This window comes from Hypanus sabinus, chromosome 3 (genome assembly GCF_030144855.1).
Source record: "Hypanus sabinus isolate sHypSab1 chromosome 3, sHypSab1.hap1, whole genome shotgun sequence".
Lineage (NCBI taxonomy): Eukaryota > Metazoa > Chordata > Chondrichthyes > Myliobatiformes > Dasyatidae > Hypanus > Hypanus sabinus.
Window position 1 is genome coordinate 168,300,925 of NC_082708.1, and position 21,865 is coordinate 168,322,789.

A 21,865-nucleotide genomic window follows, 5' to 3' on the forward strand; every position below is an offset into this window, starting at 1 on the left:
TCATAAAGAACAGTCAACTGCTACAGAAATGGGGGAAAAAATGCCACCTAATGTGCTACAAGACCTGAAAAGGACCAACAACAACAACCTTTGGATGACAAAAGCGTCAGGAACTAACAGAGTTCAATGATGCCAGTTCCAGGGGCTCACTGTGGGTGTTCCTCAGAGCAGTGCCCCAAACTCAACCACCTTCAACCTCTATCAATGACCTTCCTTCCACCATAACATCGGAATTGTGGACATCAGCTGATGACTGCGCAATGTTCATTTCCACTAGAAATGAAGCAGTGCATTCCTGTATTCAGCGAGGCTCTGACAACATTCAGACAAGAGCAGATAAGTGGAAACTACTACTACAAAAATTGCCAGACATTGACCTTCCCTAGCAAGACAATTATTTCCATTGCCAAGTGCTGCACCAGGAAATTCACGGGAACTAACAAGGGGTTCAGCTGCACTAACTGTGTAGGTCAGAAGCTGAGTACACCACACCACCTACCGACACACAATCTTCATTCACTTGCCTAAATGAATATATCGCCAACATCTCTCAATAAGCTCACTCTCTAGTTTGCTTGTCTGATAACCCATCCGCCTGCTGAAACAATCATTCTTTTGCATCGCTGGTACTCAGCGGCTGCAGGATAAGTCATCAACAAACTGCAATGCAGATACTGACCCGAGCACAAACCTCTTGTGGCATGAGTCCTTGAGGAGAATGGTTTGGACCCAAATGCTGGAGCGTCCGAGGCTAATATGGAGACACGGACTAAAATTGGATGGGGAACTGAGCCCAAAAAAAAATGCTAGACTACTGAGAACTGAGGCTCCATTCAGGTGCTCTTTAAATACATATTTCTTGGCACACAGAACATGATTGCCCAGTAGCGGTACAGTCATGTATCTTTAAAGGGGCCACGCCAGCAATCCATCTTCCTGAGAGTTCGAGTGTCTTGTTACGGATTCAGGGAACAATAAATATAATGGGTCAGGCAGGGGTTTTTATAACAAACAACACGTTTATTAAACACTGAGAACAAACCCCCCAAAAGTAAACAAATCACTAACGTAACTGGAAATCAGCTGCTGTGCGGCAGCTTAAACAGTTCTTAAAGCAATGTTGCAAAAACAGTTCTTTAAAGTTGTATTGCCAAAAGTTCAAAATGCTCACAGTCCATTTAAGGGAGAGACTTTTAAAGACGATTTAAATTCTCTTTCATGTTGTGTTGCTGCGGTTCCCATGATCGAACTTTTTCCCACGAAGAATTTACGAAACAAAACGGCTTAAAGGAACTGACCTTTACAGAACTATTCCCAATCCTTTCTGCTATTTCGCAGGGATTAACATGAGAACAGTCAACGAATTCCTTCCGAATGAGGATCAAACAAGGTCGAACCTGTTTCACCGTCGAAATCGATTCTCCTCGAACTTTAACTCCCGAACTCCGATCTTCACTCTCCACTGATTCTTAACTAGCAGTATTGTAAAGAAACTGCTGGCAATGACCTTTTAAACTTTAGGCATTAGATAAAACTTCATCTTTCAACTAAATTGTGTCATCACATTAAATCACGCAGTGGGATGAAGTCAACATGGCAAATCCAGCCACGAACTGCCCCTCCTCACAGGGAGGGTTCCTCCTTTTATACCCTGTAAAAAAAACCTGTCACATGACCTCTACTGGCGGGAAAATGACGTTACTCCACCATCACAAGACCATTACCTCAAGTCCAGTGTAGCTTCAACCCCAGCCACGTGACAAGGGTACCACTGTCACGTGTCACGAGTACGTAACAGTCTAAACCCCAGAAGCTGGCATAGTTGGGTACGTGTCATAACAGGAAACCCTCCCCCATGGCTGTCCCTCCTGACAGCCCTGGTTGCTAGGAGAGCTGACGATGGCAGTCATGGATGAGGGCCAGATCGCAGGTGTCCCTTTCAGAAACCCTGCATCGTTCTTCGGGTCCGAATCCTTCCCAGTCCATGAGGAACTGCCGAACATCCCAATTACTTCATGAATTCAAACTTCTCACAGTGAAGACCTGTTCCCCATCGACAAACCGGGGTGGCAGCGGGACTGAAGGTGGTGGAGAGCTGGTGCACACAGGTTTCCATTTGGAAATGTGGGAAGTGGGATTGATCTGAGGCTCTTAGGGAGTTGCAGCGTGTAAGCCACCAGGTTTACTTCCCTGAGAATCTTGAAGGGTCCAGTAAGCTTAGGTGCCAATTACCTAGACTCCACTCAGAGAGGCAAATCCTGAGTTGACTGCCAGACCTCTTGTCCAGGCTGCAAAACTGGTCCCTGACTTCCCTTGTGGTTAAACTTTATTTCAGCCTTCCGGGTAGAAGCTAACAAAATCTCCCTTGCCCTAGTCCATTTCTCCTTGCAGCATTGGATGAGATCTTCAGCCATAGGAACCCCAACCTTGGCCTCCTGTTCAGGGAAGAGTGGTAGAGAATACCCAAATTGGCATTCGAAAGGGGACATCCCGTGCGTTGAATGCGGTAAAGTTTTGTGGGTGACCTCCGTCCACATCAAATGGTCGCACCACTTGTCAGGTCTTTCTGAGGCCAGGCATCTTAGGGTTCATTCCAAATGTTTTCTTGACACCACTGTGTCAGGGTGATATATTCTTCTCTGTAGGCTGCCTCGTTATTATTTGAGATTAGGCCAATCAGTGTAGTGTCGCCAGCAAATTTAATTAGCAGATTGGAGCTGTGGGTGGCAACACAGTCATGGGTATACAGGGAGTAAAGGAGGGGGCTTAGGATACAGCCCTGAGGGGCACCTGTGTTGAAGGTCAGAAGGGCAGAGGTGGGGGAGCCCACTTTTACTACCTGCTGGCGATCTGACAGGAAGTTCAGGATCCAGAAACGCAAAGCAGTGTCAAGGCCGAGGTCTCTCTGCTTCTTGTCAAGCCTGGCGGGAATTATGATGTTGAATGCTGAACTGTAGTCCAAGAGCTACAGTAAGGACGGTGTGTGATTGTGTCATCTGTCGATCGGTTGTGTTGCTAGGTGAATTGTAGGGAGTCCAGTACGGGTGGTAGCAAGCTGTAGATGTAATCCTTCACCAGCCTTTCAAAGCACTTTCTTATTATTGAGGTGAGTGCGATAGGAGGCCAGTCGTTCAGAAATGCTACCTTGGTCTTTGGTGGATGTTTTGAAGCAGAAGGGCACCCTACACTGGGAGAGGGAGAAATTAGAAATGTCAGTAAACACACCTGCCAGTTGTGCCACGCACATCCTGAGTACCCGCCCTGGGATGCCGTCCGGTCCTGCAGCCTTGGGACTGTCCACTCATTGGAAGCACCCGTGTACTTCAGCCTCAGAGTTGACAAAGATTCAGATTGCTTCGATGGCTGTGCTTGGGGGCTCAGTGTTGGTGATACCCAGCCGAGCGTAAAAAAGATTTAGCTCACCTGGGAGAGAGGCAGCGATGCTGGCACCACCACTGCATCGTTCTATACTATAAAAGCATTCTTGCCCCCCTAAAGCCAGTGACTCCAATCCACCACAGAGAACATGACCATGAGCAGTTCTCTATTTCCAATGTTGTAGTTCACCTCTGCCAGGGATAGTCACCTGGAAAAGAACACACACAGGTCCAGTTCATTGTCCGAAGATGTCCATGGAGACAACACTGCACCCACTCCGACATCGCAGATGTCCACCTCCACAATGAAGGGAAGGTCCAGGTTAGGTACAACCAAAATAGGAGCTGTTGTGAATCACTCCTTGAGCTCTGCCAAAGCAGCCTCCACTTCAATAGTCCGAATAAAAGGATCCCATGGATCTTTTGGTTAGTCCTGTCAGCAGAGCAGCCATTTAGCTCAAGTTTCTGATGAACCTTTAGTAAAACTTGGCAAATCCCAGGAATCATTGGATTTGTCTTACAGTGAATGCCTGTGCCTTACTAGGGCCCATCTTGAGATTGCCATTAGAGATGATGAAACCCAAAAATGAAATGGTAGTCTCCAGCTTGGTAGTCTCCAGCTTGGCATAAAGTCCATGATCAATAAGCCTTTGAGGATATCTCTGATGTGAGTGACGTGTTCTTCCACGGACTTCAAGAAAATTAGAATGTTGTCCAAGTAAACAATGGTGTTATTATGGTGAATATCCCAGAGTTTATAAAAGCCTGCGCAAGGCCGAACAGCTTGACCAGGTAGTCACAGTGTCCTGTCGGTATTTTGAATGTCCTCTTCCACTCGTCACCCCACCTTTCTGCGAACCAGAGCGTACACACTCTGTAAGTCCAACTTTGAGAATACTCTTGTCCCTTGGAGAATCTCAAAGAGTGGCCAAGGCCTCCCCGTTCTGGCCACTCTCTTGGGCCAAGGTCCAAAACTCAATAGCGAAGTTAGCCGCATACTGTCGGCCCTGTAGAATCTTCATCAGATGGTCCGGGGCTCAGCTGGCTCTGGTAGTAACACCTTCCTCATAGTGGCCATAAATTCCTCTGAATCCAAGCAAACCCCAAACCTTCATTACCAATGCACGGTGGCCCAGGCCAGGACTCGTCCAGTCAGAAGAGAGATAATGAAGGCCACCTTTCCATGCTTCGAAGGGAACTGGGAAGGCTAGTGTTTGAACACTAATGAGCATTGAATGAGGAAGCCACAGCAAGAGCCTGGGTCACTGCCAGATCTCTCTGGGATTGGAAGACGTACTGCAGAGAGACCAACTGTCTCTCCCGAGTGAATCTGGCTTCCTCCTTGTGAAAGTTGACAATGGGTGACCTGAAGGTTGTGTATCTCCAGGTTCTGCCTGGAAACCTTTCTGTTGTGGCTGTCAAAGTGGACGAAAGACTCTGATATCCCGCTGGATCCATACTGGCTCAATCGTACTGTGACAAGAGTCCTTGATGAGGATGATTTAGACTCGAATGCTGGAGTATCTGAGGCTAGGGTCAGATAATGGAATAAAATTGGATCGAGAACTGAGCACAAAACATAATGCTAGGCAATATGTCTGGCTGGGCTTATACTGAGGCTCCTTTCAGACGTTCTTTAAATACACAATTCTTGGCCCAAAGTATGATTGCCAATTAGCTAGGTGGTCCTGAATCTTTAGAGAGACTGTGGCAGCTGTCCACATTCCAGAGGGTTAGAGCATCTAAACGTTGGAAGCAGGCATGGTTGGGTGTGTGTCATAACACCTCTTCCACCAAGAAAGGAGAAAGCTTCAGGTGGATGAGGACCCTTCACGTTGCACTCTATTCTGACTTGGAAATATATTCAGCCCAATGGTATAGTGGGAAATCTTCACACCCTGCCCTTTCCCTTCTCCAAACCTGCCCATCACCTCACTTTGGTGCCCCTCCTCCTTCCCTTTCTCCCATGGTCTATGGTCCTCTCCTATCAGATTCCTTCTTCTTCTGCCCTTTATGTCTTCCACCTATCACTTCCCAGCTTCTAGCTTCATTCCACCCCACGACCCACCCACCTTCCCCCTCACCTGGTCTCACCTATCACCTGCCAGCTTGTACTCCTTCCCCTCCCCCCAGTTTCTTGGCCTGGCTTCTTCACTTTTCCTTTCCAGTCGTGAAGAAGGGTCTCAGCCCGAAATGCTGTCCGTTTATTCTCCTCCATCGATCCAGCCTGAATTGCTGAGTTCCTCCAGCATTTTGTGTGTGTTCTTCACACCAGAAGCAGATCTAGAAGGCTTCACCCCATTAACATGTCAAGAACTGATAGTGATCAGCAACAGATGCTGATCTGCCAGCAATATCCAGATTTAGAAAAGTGAATATATTAAATTAATATATTGGTGACCTTCCCCTGCAACCTTGGACCATCCTTCCATTCGAGTCAAGATTAGACAAATTGCGGTAACTAATCTCCAGCATACACTCTCAGCTTTACCAAGAACCACATTCGACTTTCAGTGGGAGTTTTCCATTTCGCAGTGCTGCACTCGGCTTTGTCTTCTCAACACATCGCTGGCTGTTCTCCAGATAAGCTGCCAATTCTCCAGAACAATTGCAGCATCAACCAATGTCCCACTATGTTCCATCATCCCTTGTCCTTCACTGGTTTCCCAAAGTGCAATGCATTGATTTTAAACCAATCTTTCCTGTGGTCTCTGGCACCAGATCTAACCCCTGCATCCCATTTTGCACTTCTCTGTATCTAGTTTGCTCTCTTCTATTGTTTAAAAGTTCAAAGTAAACCTATTATCAAAATATGTATATGCCACCATATACTTACTACCTTGAGATTCTTGTTCTTACAGGCAGTGTTCTTAGTGTTCAGTGTTGAGGTGAGTGAAGTTATCCACTTGTGGCATCACTCAGCTATCATGGCTCTACATTCTGAACAGCTGCTCTAATTCTCTTCTCTACAAACATCTGCTCAAAATTTATATCTCCATCTAAGATTTCTGTCAGTCTCCGTAACTCTTCTAGCATGTCTGCTAAGCATTTGTTTCCTCTATCCTTTAATGAGGAATCTCAAGACGTTTAGCTACTGGAATTGTACTACATAAGTTCTAGCTGTTTGCTTCTTTATTATGTGCTAAAGAAACCCACGAGATTCAAGAGACAGAAAACCAATTTTTGCTGAAAACAACACAGGAAATAGTTAAGACTGGTCATCATGGGACTGAATCTAACTGAGCAGATGCAGCCAGATGCTTTTTCCCCAACAAAAATGATTACTTTCTTTTTGAATGTGCTGTTAATTTGCTTGAAAGCCTCCAATATGCAACTATTGCACATTTTAGAGCTTAATTCAAGGCCGACAGCAGCTTATGAAGATTTAAAGTCTTCCACTGAAAGGAAGCTCTTCCCTTTGTAAGCTTGTTATTACAGATGTGAAGGGAATATAAAGGTCAAAGCCTCAGGATAAGAGCTCAGACATTAAAAGGTTAAAGATAGCTCCACCAGCAGGGAAATATTTAAGACAGAATAATGAATGCATTTTTCTAATTCCTTTGAGAGTATCAAAGTACACTGAACAGTGTATGGTGGAAATACTAGAGCAGCCTCCCCTGTTTAAGTTTAGAAACATTTAACATGAAACTGAGCTGATATCACTATTTTTACATAATCACCAGCCAAACTCAGTATCCCCTACTGACTAAAGGACTTCTGCTGGTTACATCATGGAGCTAACACATTGTCTTTGCATTGTTGGGTGAGTAAGTGATGAGCAGAAGATGGCGAGTGGATATAGGAAGTTTATCCAATAGGGTAAGAAGATGACAGCTGTGGTTCAAAGTTCAAAGTAAGTTTATTATCAAAGTAATGTATTCATACCATGTGCAACCTTGAGATTCACCTTCTTGCGGGAACCCACAGGGAAATGAAGAAAAACAACAGGAACCATGAAAAACCATGCATAACGAAGACCAACAAACATCCAATGTGCAAAAGAGGACAAATAGTGCAAATAATTAAAAAGCAACTCATTTAAAGTTCTTCAATAGTAAAAATAGTTATTAATTTTGTTAGGAGGAATAAAAAAGACAAAGAAAAGACAAATAAGTTCAAAATAAATTGGTAACCTAGTATGGAAGTTATAGTAAACACCTCAGAAAGTGTAGTCATTGAAGGTGGGCAGACAGGTACAGCAGGCGGTGAAAAAGGCAAATGGTATGTTGGCATTCATAGCAAAAGGATTTGAGTACTGGAGCAGGGAGGTTCTACTGCAGTTGTACAAGGCCTTGGTGAGACCGTACCTAGAATATTGTGTGCAGTTTTGGTCCCCTAATCTAAGGAAAGACATTCTTGCCATAGAGGGAATACAAAGAAGGTTCACCAGATTGATTCCTGGGATGGCAGGACTTTCATATGAAGAAAGACTGGATCGACTAGGCTTATACTCACTGGAATTTAGAAGATTGAGGGGGGATCTTATTGAAACGTATAAAATTCTAAAGGGATTGGACAGGCTAGATGCAGGAAGATTGTTTCCGATGTTGGGGAAGTCCAGAACGAGGGGTCACAGTTTAGGGATAAAGGGAAAGCCTTTCAGGACCAAGATGAGGAAAAACTTCTTCACACAGAGAGTGGTGAATCTGTGGAATTCTCTGCCAAAGGAAACAGGTGAGGCCGGTTCATTGACTATATTTAAGAGGAAGTTAGAGATGGCCCTTGTGGCTAAAGGGATCAGGGGATATGGAGAGAAAGCAGGTACAGGGTTCTGAGTTGGATGATCAGCCATAATCATACTGAATGGTGGTGCAGGCTCGAAGGGCTGAATGGCCTACTCCTGCACCTATTTTCTATGTTTCTATGTAATGTTAATTTTTACTGGAAGGAGACTGGGGTCCAAATATTAGAAAGTCTTGATGCAATTGTGCAAGGTTTAGTAAAGCTACTTTTGTCCAGGTACAGTTTAATCCATGTATCAAAGGACAGATATACTCATCATAGAAGTGAAAACAAAAGTCTAGCAGGACAAGAGGGCAATGGTATGAGGACAGGTGGATTATGACAGGCTACCTTCATCTGGAGATTCCAGCAACTGTGGTCTCATGTGTCTCTTTTCTCTATCTGGGTTATCTGATTATTTTTGTGATCTTAGAAACAGAGTTAATCCTGTGAGGTTGTTTCTTCAGATGGGGTGTTTAGAATTAAACAGCAAAGGGAAATCATAAATTTTGGTCATTCAGGGCTGAGTGGAGGATCACTAAGAATCTTCTCCAACCCAGTAGTATGTCACTATTTACAAAGCAGAGGCAGAAAAAGGGCTCAGCATGAGATGACAACTGTTCATTTCCCTCCATTGATGCTGCCTAACTTGCTGAGGAACTGCAGCATTTTGTGTTTGTTGCTCAAGATTTCCAGTGTTGAAAGAATCTTTTGTCTCTTGGATTATCAATGTACAATACATGGCCATAGGGCCAGTAAGTTGAGGTCACTAAGGAGTATCTAATTGAACAGCATAATCCCTCTGAGGGGGCAAAATGGCCTTCTTCATGTTCTCTTAGTTTGAAACACAGTAGTTTCTAATATGCACCTAGAAAGTTATAATATGAACAGAAAATATGATATCAACCAATAGGTCAGACTGCATCTATGGTAAAAGAATCTGAGTGTAAGAAGTCTGAGAACTATTATTTCTTCCTCCACACATTTCGTCTGACCTGTGGAGCATTTGTAGCATTTCATGTCTTAATTCAGATCCCCTGCATCTGTTGATCTGGTTTCTCCTAAATGAAATTATTTGTGATGCTTCAAATGTTTGAAAAGTGATTAAGAATTTGCAAAAATAAGTTTCCTTGTCATGAAACTTGCTTGAGAGGATATTGAAACTATTTCAACGGGCTTAACACAATGTTCCTGAACATTGAATTATTTCAATTAATTATCTGCAGTTGTGTTTCCTTGTAAAACAAATGTCCTACCTTGTGGAAATATCTTGTTTAGCCTGTGGAAGAAACATGACAAATGTTAGGGAACAGGGGAACAAATGAGGTCACAAAAAAAGAATTACAGATATTATAAAAATTTCTCCACTGAACAAGGTCGTTTTGCCCATTGTGCTCTTGCTTACTAATAAGTAGTGGATTAGACATGACCATTCAAGTTGGAGAAGGAACATTTAAGATAGTATTGGATCCATGCAACACAAAGAATCTCTGCATTTGGTTTGGAAGGAGTACACCATCTTACGTATTAGCCACTCACCTACCCCAGCAGGCATTTCCTGACCCATCTGTGTGAGGAGGCTCTGATCCCCACATTGGTCTCCCTATTCTCTTCAGAAATCGCATCGTATAAAGGCAACTAGATGCTCAGTCAATAGATCATCAGACTTTTGAAAACATTACCCAACATTGATCCCAGGGACTGCCAGAGAAGAAGACATGATGATGATGTCTACCTCTGCTCAGCTTGTGCATTCCAAACACCCACCACTGTCGGCTTGAAAACATTTCACTCCAGCTCCTTTACCATTTACCGCACTCTTCTTTATTGAACTCTGCAGTCTGGAAAAGGGCTCTTCTTCATCCCCTTACCTACAGCCCTCCTAATTCTTTACTCTCCCCCAATTTATTCTCTGTTCAGCCTCCTGTGCCAAAGAGACAGGCAATGCAGAAGCTGATGGTGCAGTGACAAAGAAAGCTTTAAAGTGACAAAAATGTTAATGGCTTGATTAGGTCAAATATACTTTGGCATGGACTAGAGGGTCATTTTCTGCGCTGTGGTGCTCTATGAAAATTGGAAAAATTGTGAAACAAATCATTGGGAGAGAATGAGTCAGACAGGGGAATACACAGTAAATGATAGGGTATAGATGTATAGAGGGACAAAATTGTCCATGGGACAGGTAGGTTAGGTGATTAAGAAAGAAGATGGATTAATTTCCAGGATTTTCTGTAGTTAACACAATCATTCAACTTTTGCAGCCCTGGAACTATCCTCAAAGTTCCAATGCAATGACCTGGAATGTTGACTTAATTTCTCTCTCAGTGGAGGCTGCATGGCCCACTGAATATCCTGGAATCTCCCTTTTGTTTTAGATTTCCAACACCTGCAGCTTTAGTTTGCGTTCCTCGGCACGGACTAGGAGGGCCAAGATGGACTGTTTCCGTGCTGTGATTATTATATGGTTATTACCATAAATCACCTCTACGGTCTTTCTCTTGGAGTCTCATCCTTCTTGAAGCATTACGCCCAGTATTTAAACTGTGAACTAAAGCATAATTGCACTGCAACCTCTCAATTCTTACACTGTATATTTAGGCCAACATAAACTTTCTGGACCACCTCAACCATCTGTCCTGCTAGCTCTAGCTAACTATTGGCATGTCTATGGATTCATCTGTTCCTCTATATTTAACCCTGTTTTGTGAAAACACACAAAATAAGATGAGTGAGCTGAGAAACCTCTCCTATGTGGTTTGCCATGACACCTTACTCAAAATGATCCCACGTCACCTCTCTTTCTCCATATTCCTCGCTTTTTTTTCCAGTTCTATATCTAACATCATCCTTTGCATTTCACTACGTTCTTCGTCTGTGGTTTTCAGAGAAGCACATCCATCATTTAATCCGTGAAGAATTACTCAAAGGGCAAACTAATGTTTCTATAGTATAATCTCAGAATGATAATGTCTGTTAATATGACAACCACATCACAGCTTACTAATAGCATCTGTGCAAGCTGTCCTAAAGACATAGTGCTATACAGAATGGGAAAAAAAGGCTGTCTGGCTCCATTGTTTAACGCCCCCTTTTTGTAGAACTTACTGCACTGGGGAAAAGTGAATATTCACTTTATCTATGTCCTTCCTGATTTTTTAAACCATTATGATGTCTTAATCTATCTAGTCTCTCCTTACAACACAAACCTTCCATTGCTGGTGAAAACCTTGTAAATCTGATTTGCAGCCTTTCCAGTTTGATGATCCCTTTTTTCTCGATTAACGACTTCCTTTGTTCGACCTACTGTTTTTATTGATACTTTCAGAGTTTTTAAATGAGAATCTTAGACACAGCAACTTTCATGGCTTCTGGTCAGCTGAACTATTTCGAGGTGCACTCTCTGGGGTAGTTTAGGAAATGCAGTTGAACAATTTGAACACAGATAATTCCAAAAATAAAATCATTCAATAATGATCAGTTTCTGTGTTGTTGATTGAAAAATGAACACTAGCAGGGCATGAGGAGCATTTCCTGGGTCTATATTCAAAGTACTACCACAAAGTTGGGTGGCAGGGTGGAGATACATCTCTACCAAAGCAGGGGTAAGGTGCTCCTACATCTAGCCTGTTTGTCACCCTTGGGCAAGGTGTAGCATCTACTTAGCCCCTCAGTTAGGGCCATGAGAAGCCATGGGAGCAGGTGGTGGTTGGTCAATTGAGCAGCTGGTGCAAATCACAAGACTTAGTTATGCGACCACTAATGCCAGGTAGACAATCTCCAAAGAGGATTGACAATGGCTGGGGTCACCTGTCTTGAATAGACACTGCCCAGAAGAAGGCAATGGAAAACTACTTCTATAGAATATCTGCCAAGAACAATCATGAACATGAGACCATGATTGAATATATCTTACGACACAGCACATAATGATGACCATGAATTGCTTTACATAGACAATACTTTGCCTCTGATCCAACAGTGCAGGGTAACCCTCCACATAATTTTGGTGTGCTAGTTTAGAGTTGTAGAGTCATAGAGAAGTACAGCATAGAAACAGGCACCTTGGCCCATCAAGTCCATGGTAAAACCATTTAAATTGCCTACTCCCATTGACCTGCACCAGGACCACAGCCCTCCATAACTCTACTATCCAGTTATGTATCCATACTTTTCTTAAACATTGAAATTGAACTTGCATGAGCCACTTGTGCTGGAAGGTCATTCCACACTCTCACCACCCTCTGAGTGAAGAAGTTTCCCCTAATCTTCTGCTTAAACTTCTCACCTTTCACCCTTAACCCATGATCTCTGGTTGTAGTCCCACCCAACCTCATTGGGAAAACCCTGTTTGCTTTAACCCTATCTCTACCCCTCATAATTTTGTAAACCTCTATCAAATCTCCTCTCAATCTTCTATGTTCTAAGGAATACAGTCCTAACCTATTCAATATTTCCTTACAACTCTGGTCCTCCAGATCCTTGTAAACTTTTTAAGTTAAAAAAATGGAACTTCTAAAGAAAGATAGAAATGGAGAATTAAACACTGAAATGGGGAAAGAAGGAAGAACAGAAATAGTGAAAGAAAAAGCCAGAATGAAATAGAATGAAGGAATAGATGTGGAAGAGTAGAGATAAACAAATGTAAGAAAGAGTGAAACAAAGGTGAAAAAATGTGAAAGAGATAATGAAAATGTGGAAGAAATGAAACTGAAGGAAAGATAAAGACTTCAATAGAAATGAGAGCAAAGTAAGAAAAGTCAAAAGGTGAAAGTAAGAAAGTGAGAAATGAAAAGCAATAATAATGTGAATGAGAAAGAAAGAAAATAAAAATAAAGAAAAGTAGAGAAAGAGAGAAAGTGAAAGTGGGAAAATAAAATAAAAGTGCAAGTGAGAAAAAGAAAGCAAAACAAAGCTGAGAAGAGGAGTGAAAGAGAAAATGAAAGGAAGGATAAACAAAAGGAAAAATGAAACAGAACATAGAAATGAAAAAACAAATGTGTGATCGAATGAAAGGAGGCGAGTTAAAAGAAGAAATAAAACAAGTAAACAGGAAAACAAATTGACTGAATGAAAGGAAGATAGAGGAAAATAAAACAGAGTAAAGCTGAAAGATTGAAAAAGAAAAAGAAAGAATGAGAAAAATATCTTTTCTCTGATGCATTCATTTTTGAGGTTACAGACATCATGGAAAATTTGTGGAAACTGCTCAAGAGCTCTTGTTTCTTTATCAACACCTATTCTCACTAAACATAGCTGTACGTCAGAGCTTTGATCCAATCTGTTTACTGCAAGCAATTTTGTTTTGCACAAGGGTGAAATAAAGACAGAAAGAAGGAATGAAAGAGTGCATAAAAATAAGAAAGACGGAAAAGGTTGATGCTTATTTCAAAATCTGAGCCAAACGGATGCAAATTTTCTAAAGGCTTGCTTCAAATTTCAGTATGAAATAAAAATAATGCTGCTAAATGCTTGGACCTAACACATTCTAGTAGTCTAATATATCCTGCCAGATCATTTTTCTTCTGAGTAATATCTTATTATCTTAGCAATGTTCCCACACTGATGATGGAAGTTGGGCAGATGCAACTACAGATCCATTTCTAGAATAAACACGTGCAAACTTGAATAGACATTCAGTATTTTATCCCAATACATTTTCTATTCTTCTTCCTTAAGGACAGACTTTCTACTTTGGGAAAACTAAGCATGCTCACTGACATTTTTTAGAACAATTATGGCACTATGTCAAGGGAGGGTTAGAAAATCAATCACTTAACATATTACCTGTATGATTTGGTAAATGTCCCCGTTTTTGTAAAGGGAGGAGACTTGATCAATCACTGACTGAACTTTATGAGCTTCCTTCTCATGGCTGCTCATGGTTTCATTTAAGGAGTTAATGAGTTTCATCTCTTGTCCTTTGACAATGGACACTGTTTCTTCCTCCGCTCTCTTCAATGTTGCAATCATATTCCTGTACTTTTGAGATAGCCGCATCAGAAGTCTTGATGTAGCATCCTATAGAGAATTGAGGACAAGTTAGGTACAGTGGGTCTAAATAGCTCAACATAAAGTATGTGATAGCTAACTTTTTCCATTACTAATCAGTAATAACAAGACATTATCAAAAACTTTTCTTAGTGTTTTGCCAGTTGTCAGCCAATTATATCAATGAATGACCATACAATCATTTTAGAGAGCAGAATATCAAGGCATTCTGGGTGATGAAACATCCATCTATTCTAGATGGTGAACTACTCTCATGTTCTGGACAGGTAAAAATCCAGGGTATTCTGGATAATCATGTATGTGTTTACTCTGGATTGCAGACCATCCAGGCATACTTTTGTTGTTCAGTCGTTAAGTCATGTCTGACTCTTCGTGACTTCATGGACTATAGCACATCAAGCCATCTTGTTGGAAAGTGCCTCTCTAAGATCAAACGCATTGCCTGAGTAATATCATCTATCCATTGTAGCCTCTGTCATCCTCTCCTTCTTTCACCTTCTGTTTTACCAAACATGAGAGTCTTCTCATGATGTGGCCAAAATATCTGAGCTTTTGTCTCATAGTCAAGCCTCCTAGTGAGCAGTCTGGCTGTATTTGTTCAAGTATTGACTTGTTGGATCTTCTTGCTGTCCAACAAACTCTTAACAGTTTCCTCCAGCATCCAAGTTCAAAGGCATACTACTTGCACAGTATCTGTATAATCAGGCCTTCCCATAAATAGAATATCATTAGGACATTATGGGGAGTGGAATATCTGAGAATTCCGAGCAGAAGTTATCCAAGAATTCTTTATAGTGGAACACCAAACTGTCGCAGGGTGTTTCTGCACTCAGTGGCCATTTCATTAGGTACATCTGCTCGCTAATGTAAATATCCAATCAGCCAATCACATGGCAGTAACTCAATGCATAAAATCATGAGGAAAACATTCAGTTCTTGTTCAGACCGAGCATCAAAATGAGGAAGAAATGTGAACTAAGTGAGTTTGACTGTGGAACGATTGTTGGTGCCAGACAGGGTGGTTTGAGTATCTCAGAAACTGTTGATCAACTGGGAATTTCACACACAACTGTCTCCAGAGTTTAGTGCGAGAAACAAAAAAACATCCCAGTGAGTGGTAGTTCTGTGGGCAAAAGCACTTGGTTAATGAGGGAGGCCAGAAGAGAATGGCCAGACCAGTTCAAGCTGACAGGAAGGTGACAGTAACTCTAATAACCACTTTTTACAACAATGGTGTGCAGACTGCACAACAGTTTGAACCCTGAAGTGGATGCATTACAGCACCAGAAGACCACACCGGGCTCCACGACTGTGACCACTTTATTCGTTACATTCCTGTACCTAATAAAGTGGTCACTGAGTGTTTGTCACAGAACAATGGATAGTCTGATCAGTAGCGTATTTTGGTTCCCATACTTACAAAAGATAGGATTAAATACATAGGTCCTTTGAAGATAAAATTATAAAGTAATTGGGGAAAGAAAAAAATAAATATTAAAATTATCTTGAACTCCATGGAGCATGTGGGGATCCTTCGATATCCAGGCAATCTTTCTCTTTCTTTCTTTTTTTTAGATAAGGGTTAAGGGGAGGGGGGGAGGTTAATATTAATATTATTTTCTTACTATTTTATATCACATTTATTCTTGAAATTTTCTAAAATTTAATAAATAAATCATTTAAGAAAAAAAAGTAGCGCATCCATGTGTTTGGGATATTGGAATATCTGGGAGAAAGAAGATCTGGAATTCTTGGCCACTACATATCTGGTAAGACACGAAGAGCCCTGCTGCAGCCGGCACAAGCAACAAGCAAGAGTTCATCCTACAATTTCAGTGGAAGGCTCTGAATCTTCCATTGTGCTGTGGTGATCTTCTTCACTCAGAGGATGGTGAGAGTGTGGAATGCCTGCCAGTGGAGTTCAAGTGTAACGTTTAAGGGAAGTTTGGATAGGTATGTGAGTGAGTGAGGTATGGAGGGCTATAGTCCAGGTACAGTTACATGAAAGTAGGTGGAAAACCAGGCTAGCGCAGCATGGACCCGATGGTTAGTAGTCCTCTGTGACTCTATGTTCAGCCCCTTGCTATTCGAAATTAGGCATCTTAGAGGAAGTGAATGGAATAATAAAGACATTTTTTTTCTCTCAATTCGAGAACAATGGACTCATGAGCTGAAGCCTCCACTGAAAACAAAGGGTTTTTTTCGTATCTTTCAACAGAAATTTCTATGCATCACCCCCAATAAACTCACCCACATCCTCAAATATAACACCACCAAATTTAGGACCCTTAAATCTTTGGCTACATTTCTGGGCTACGTTGATGTTTTATCTTGCAAAAGATGTTGGTAAGGCCAACATTGGAGTACTCTAGATAAGTCTGATTGGTATGGGAAGATGCCATTAAACTGGAAAGGACGCTAGAGAAATTTACAATGATGTTACTGGGACTGGAAGGTTTGAGTTACAATTTCAAAGGCATACTACTTGCACAGTATCTGTGTAATTTGAGTGATGATATTCTGCAGAGTGAAATGTCGGAGGCTGAGAGGTGAATGAATCTCAAGGTAGTACAGTACTGTGCAAAAGTCTTAAGCATGCATATATATTTATGGTGTCTAAGAGATTTGAACAGTACTGTATTTGCCAATGTAGTGCAGAGAGCAAGTTTGTAAATCTGGCAGAAGCAAAGGATGTTGAGAATGGCAAGGGTGGAGTGCCATGAGAGAGGTGTGGGACAAGTGGCAGAGAAAGAGTGTCGGGGCGAAGACACACCCCGGCCTGAGTCTCCAGGCAAGGTCATTTGATTCCAAACAATTGGTTTATTGATCAAATGGGAATGTCTCTCTGGTGCTTCCTTCCTCTTTTCCCAGCCATGATGCCCCTCTCCCTGCCCCCTTCCCATTCTTAGTCCAGAATAGAAACCCATATCAGAATTGCTCATATATGCCATGAAATTTGTTTTTTTTTTGTGGCAGCTTTACAGTACAATACATAAAATTACTACAGCACTGTGCAAAAGTCTCAGGCACCCTAGCCTAAGACTTTTGCACAGTCCTCTAGATAATGACATAAATGTACTTTGATAATAAATTTACTTTGCACTACTAAATATAAATCAAACAATATTCTGCCTTATTAATTTTTTTCTCTATTTTAAATGTGACAACTAAACATGTCAAACCATTGATCACATTTAAGGTTATGTTCACACATCAAAAACACTCACGTTCACTTCAATAATGCTGTTGGCAGTGAGTTTGATATTGTTTTGGATCAACGACATATGCTTCTGTAGGTCTCCAGTCTGTGACTCCAACGTGGACTTTGAAAAGTTAAGAATGAAAAACAGATTTATTATTCAGCAGCAGTTTCCTCTTCATTGGAAATATACGGCTAACCCTAGCCCTGCTTACACTGCCGTGTTCACTCACAGAACAGCAGGCGGAAATTAATTCGTTTTGAAAATGGAAGCTAAGTTTCTTTTACCGGACACAAATTCTGCACTGCACCAGGTACTGCCTCCTCTCCAGATGGTCGTTGTTTTAATCTAGACTGACAATTGTCGGCACTGATAGATTCTCAACGTAAGTTCATGTAAGGCCTGTGTCAAGTAGGCCCGATCTCTCAAAAAGTGCATAGAACATAGAGCGGTAGAGCTCTTCAGCCCATGATGTTGTATCAATCATTTAACCGCCTCCAAGATAAATCTATTGCTTCCTTCCCATAGATATCTGTTTTTCTTTCATCCACGTGCATATCTAAGAATCTCTTAAATATCCCTAATGTATATGCCTCTACCACTACCCCTGGCAGTATATTCCATGCACCCACTCCTCTTTGTAAAATTCCTGCCTCTGACACTCCCACCTATACTTTCCCCCAATCACAAAATCCTACACTGGACAATCGGTAAATCTCCTACTTGTGGTCGGCCTCCTTGAAAATCATCTGACACGGAGGGATGAATGTTTCTTTTATATTACTTAGAGACACAACACAGTAATAGGCCCTTCCAGCCCAGCGAGCGTGCACTGGCCCATTACAACCATGTGACCAATTAATCTACTAACTTGTACGTCTTTGAAATGTGGGAGGAAACCAGAGTCCCTCGAGGAAATGCACGCAATAACGGGGAGAAAATACAAACTCCTTACAGACAGAGGCAGAACTGAAACCGGGTTGCTAATACTGTTATAGCAGTTTGCTAACTGTTAACCCCTAGGTGTCATAGGGGTGAAAGTTAGCCCCTGCAAAACAGGTCAATTCAGAGATGAGCAACCCCTGGTCTTGTCGAATGGACATCATTTCACTGACAGGATGGGGTGTGGCCCTCCTGTTTCACAAACCATAGACCCCTGTGGATTTCTCATCATCAATCTTGTTCTGTTTTATTTTTACAAATGGCAACTGCAGATGCACTTGGGATGTCATAGCCAAAGCAGAAAGGAAAACAGGCTCGGATTCCAAGGATGAGTGACTACAGCCCCCCTGCAGCTTTGAACAGCTGCAAAATGGACACTGCCTGCAACAAAAGGTCAAATTCCACTCTCTGGGACTATAAAAAACCATTGCACCCATTTAAACTCATTATCCTTTTAGGGGTATTGTGATCATTTCTAGATTAACCCTTGTTTCAATTTTCATTGATCTTATGTATGTACAGTCAGATAACAGTAAACTTGAACTTGATTTAGAAAGTATCAAAAGTCCAAAAGTTCAAATTTCAAAGTAAAGTTTATTATCAGAGTACAAACATGTCACCACATACAATCCTGAGATTCTTTTTTCCTGCGGGCATATAGAGGAGCAACTTTAACAAGATCAATGAAAAAGAAACTCGCAAACGCAAAAATAAATAACAATAAGGAATGAGTATGAACTGACAAGATAAGGAGTCCTTAAGTGAGACCATACGTTGAGTGTATCAAACAGACAGCAGTGCTAAAGCATTATTCATGAATGAGTCAATCTTATGCACCCATTTTTCCAGCACCCTGTTCATCAGAAGCCATGCGTTTTATTGCTGTGGTGAACTACATATACCTGCCTGGACACGCCCCCCCCTTTGCTGACTGCTCCTGTGGCTCCTCTCACCGACCCCAGTATAAAGGCGATTGGAGACACCGCCCCGGCCTCCAGGTGATCAATTGCTGCTTGTTCTTTCTTCCAGCCAATAAAAGCCTATATCTCAACTCACGTCTCCGAGAGTTATTGATGGTGCATCAATTGCCTTATGTGCAAGTACATGTTTAAACAGGTGGAGTGAAAAACTTACTTGCAGTGGCATCATAGTAATACACACAAAAAGCTGGAGGAACTCTGCAGGTCAGGACCGATGAAGGGTCTTGGCTCGAAACATCGACTGTCTATTCCTCTCCAAAGATGCTGCTTGACCTGCTGACTTCCTCCGGCATTCTGTGTGTGTTACTCTGGATTTCCAGCATCTGCAGAACCTCTTATGATTAACACAGGCACATAGCAACAAATATACCTCATTCACAAGAAAAGCATAAATTAAACATAAAATATCTACATTTCTTACAAGAAAGAACACAATTGGACCCCAAACAATTCAAAGTGCTTTATTAGGCATTCACAACAAACAACAAAACTGACAACATGTATTAAGAAAAAAAAACTGCACATGCTAGAAGTCTGAAGTAAAATAAAAAATGCTGGAAACACTCAACAGGAAAGATAGTATCGATGGAAGGAGAAAGAGAATTAGTATTTCAAACTAAGACTTTTCTTCAGTCTTTGCCCTGAATCGTTCTCTTTCAACAAAAGCTGCCTGATCTGTTGAGTGCTTCCAGCAGTGCTCCCAATAGCTACATGTACTTTGATCTCATCTATTACATAAATTAAACCGGCTAAAACTATTGGAGAAATGTTTGGAGATCTCACTTGATATTTAGCTCCAGATCTTGGCCTTTGGAGCATTTAGTTAAACTATATTGGTTGACGTACGTATGTCTATGTAGAAGAAGATGGCACCAATGAACAACATGACCAAAGGCAACATCCTCCAGTGGTTCACAAAATTAATTCTTTCACTTCTTCTACTTCATCTTCATTCAAATGTGGTTCTGCTACTGTTCGAGCCTGTGATTTACATTTTGGTGATGTGTTTTTGGGACAATTGAGCAATTTGGGGCTTTGCTGTCTCTAAGTGAGTTTGGTGAGGTATCCAGCGAAGTGTGGGGCCTGGAGGCCAAGAAGACCGGATACAGGGCACAAGTCCATGATCAACTCCATTGCTCACAGATCTTGCCAATTAATACATTGAGGAAGATTGAAACTCACTCACTCACTCACACTCTCTCTCTCTCTCTCTCTCTCTCCCCCCCTCCCTCCCTCCCTCTCTCTCTCTCTCTCCCTCCCTCCCCCTCCCTCTCTCCCTCTCTCCCTCGTGCCAGAGTCTTGGGCAAGGTTTAATTGATACGGTTTGTGGTTTGGACGTTGTAGATCACGTTATGATGTGTTACTGGTTACTGGTCGCTCATTTTTTTGCTTTTATTTTTGTGTGCTTTCAATCAGGGCAGACTGGCCCTGCAGCCTGCAGGTCTTGAAGACGCAGAGTTGGGCTAGTCTGACCTGAGCTAAGCTGGATTGAATATGCCTGGACTCTTTTGATAACTGTGTGGTTTAGTCTTTTATATTCTGTGTTTTACATTCATTTTTCTTGCCATTAGCGCGATTTCTTTTTGGATGTTGGGGGCTTGATGTTTTTCTTTGAACAGGTTCCATGGTTTTCTTTGTTTTGTGGCTGTCTGTGAGAAGACAAATCTCAAGGTTGTATAGCGCATACATACTTTGATAATAAATCTTCGGATCATTTTTCTAAAACAAAGTGTCTTTTTTTGCTTTGGTTAACCTTACATTTTAGCCATTTTGTAATTGAGTTTTAAAATGCAATTTCTTCTACTTTAATACTTACTAAAAGATACTTAATGTTAGAACCATTTAAAAGTGGTAAATTTAATGATAGCTTTGACACAAAGAAAGTTTACCCTTTCTTTTTGCCCCCTCCAACCACCATACCCTGCCCAAAGTTTCTTTATTCATCTTCTAAAGGTGGTCAGAGGCATTTGAGAAGTGGAGACTCTGCACTATCCTGGAGCAAACTAGATCTTATTTCTAGATCGGGGGTGCTTAGGCACGTTCCACACCCTGGCCAGGTAGCTATGAGCAGGTAGGAACCACAGGTGGAAATCTCATCAGGATAGTCAGAAGCTTTTTCCCAGGGCTGAAATGGTTGCCACAAGAGGACACAGGTTTAATGTGCTGGGGAGTAGGTACAGAGGAGATGTCAGGGATAAGTCTTTTACTCAGAGAGTGGTGAGTGTGTGGAATGGGCTGCCAGCAACAGTGGTAGAGGCAGATACAATAGGGTCTTTTAAGAGACTTTTAGATAGGTATATGGAGCTTAGTAAAATAGAGAGCTATAGGTTAGTCTAGTAATTTTTAAGGTAAGGACATGTTCAGCACTACTTTGCGGGCCGAAGGGCCTGTATTGTGCTGTCGGTTTTCTATGCTTCTATGGGTCTCGGCATGAAATGTCGACAATACTCTTTTCCATAGATGCTGCCTGGCCTGTTGAGTTCCTCCAGCATTTTGGGTGTGTTGCTTGGATTTCCAGCATCTGCAGATTTCCTCTTGTTTGTGAAGGCTCAGTCCATTATTCAATCATAGAATTTCAGGATAGTACTCAATTCTGTTCCCTGTTCCTGTCCGAACCAAAGACCTTGTTAAATGG

The 21,865-nt window shown here is 41.8% G+C and overlaps 1 protein-coding gene across 1 annotated transcript in view; it reads right to left on the reverse strand.

Moving 5' to 3' along the window:
• Window positions 1-21,865, reverse strand: part of LOC132391881 (nuclear factor 7, ovary-like) — a 156,314-nt gene that overhangs the window by 27,214 nt on the left and 107,235 nt on the right. Inside the window, exons 3-5 of the mRNA XM_059965619.1 lie at window positions 17,336-17,431; window positions 13,884-14,117; window positions 9,356-9,378 (exon numbers count right to left, since the gene is read on the reverse strand). Coding sequence (XP_059821602.1) covers window positions 9,356-9,378; window positions 13,884-14,117; window positions 17,336-17,431 — 353 coding nt within the window. The remainder of the gene's footprint in view (window positions 1-9,355; window positions 9,379-13,883; window positions 14,118-17,335; window positions 17,432-21,865) is intronic.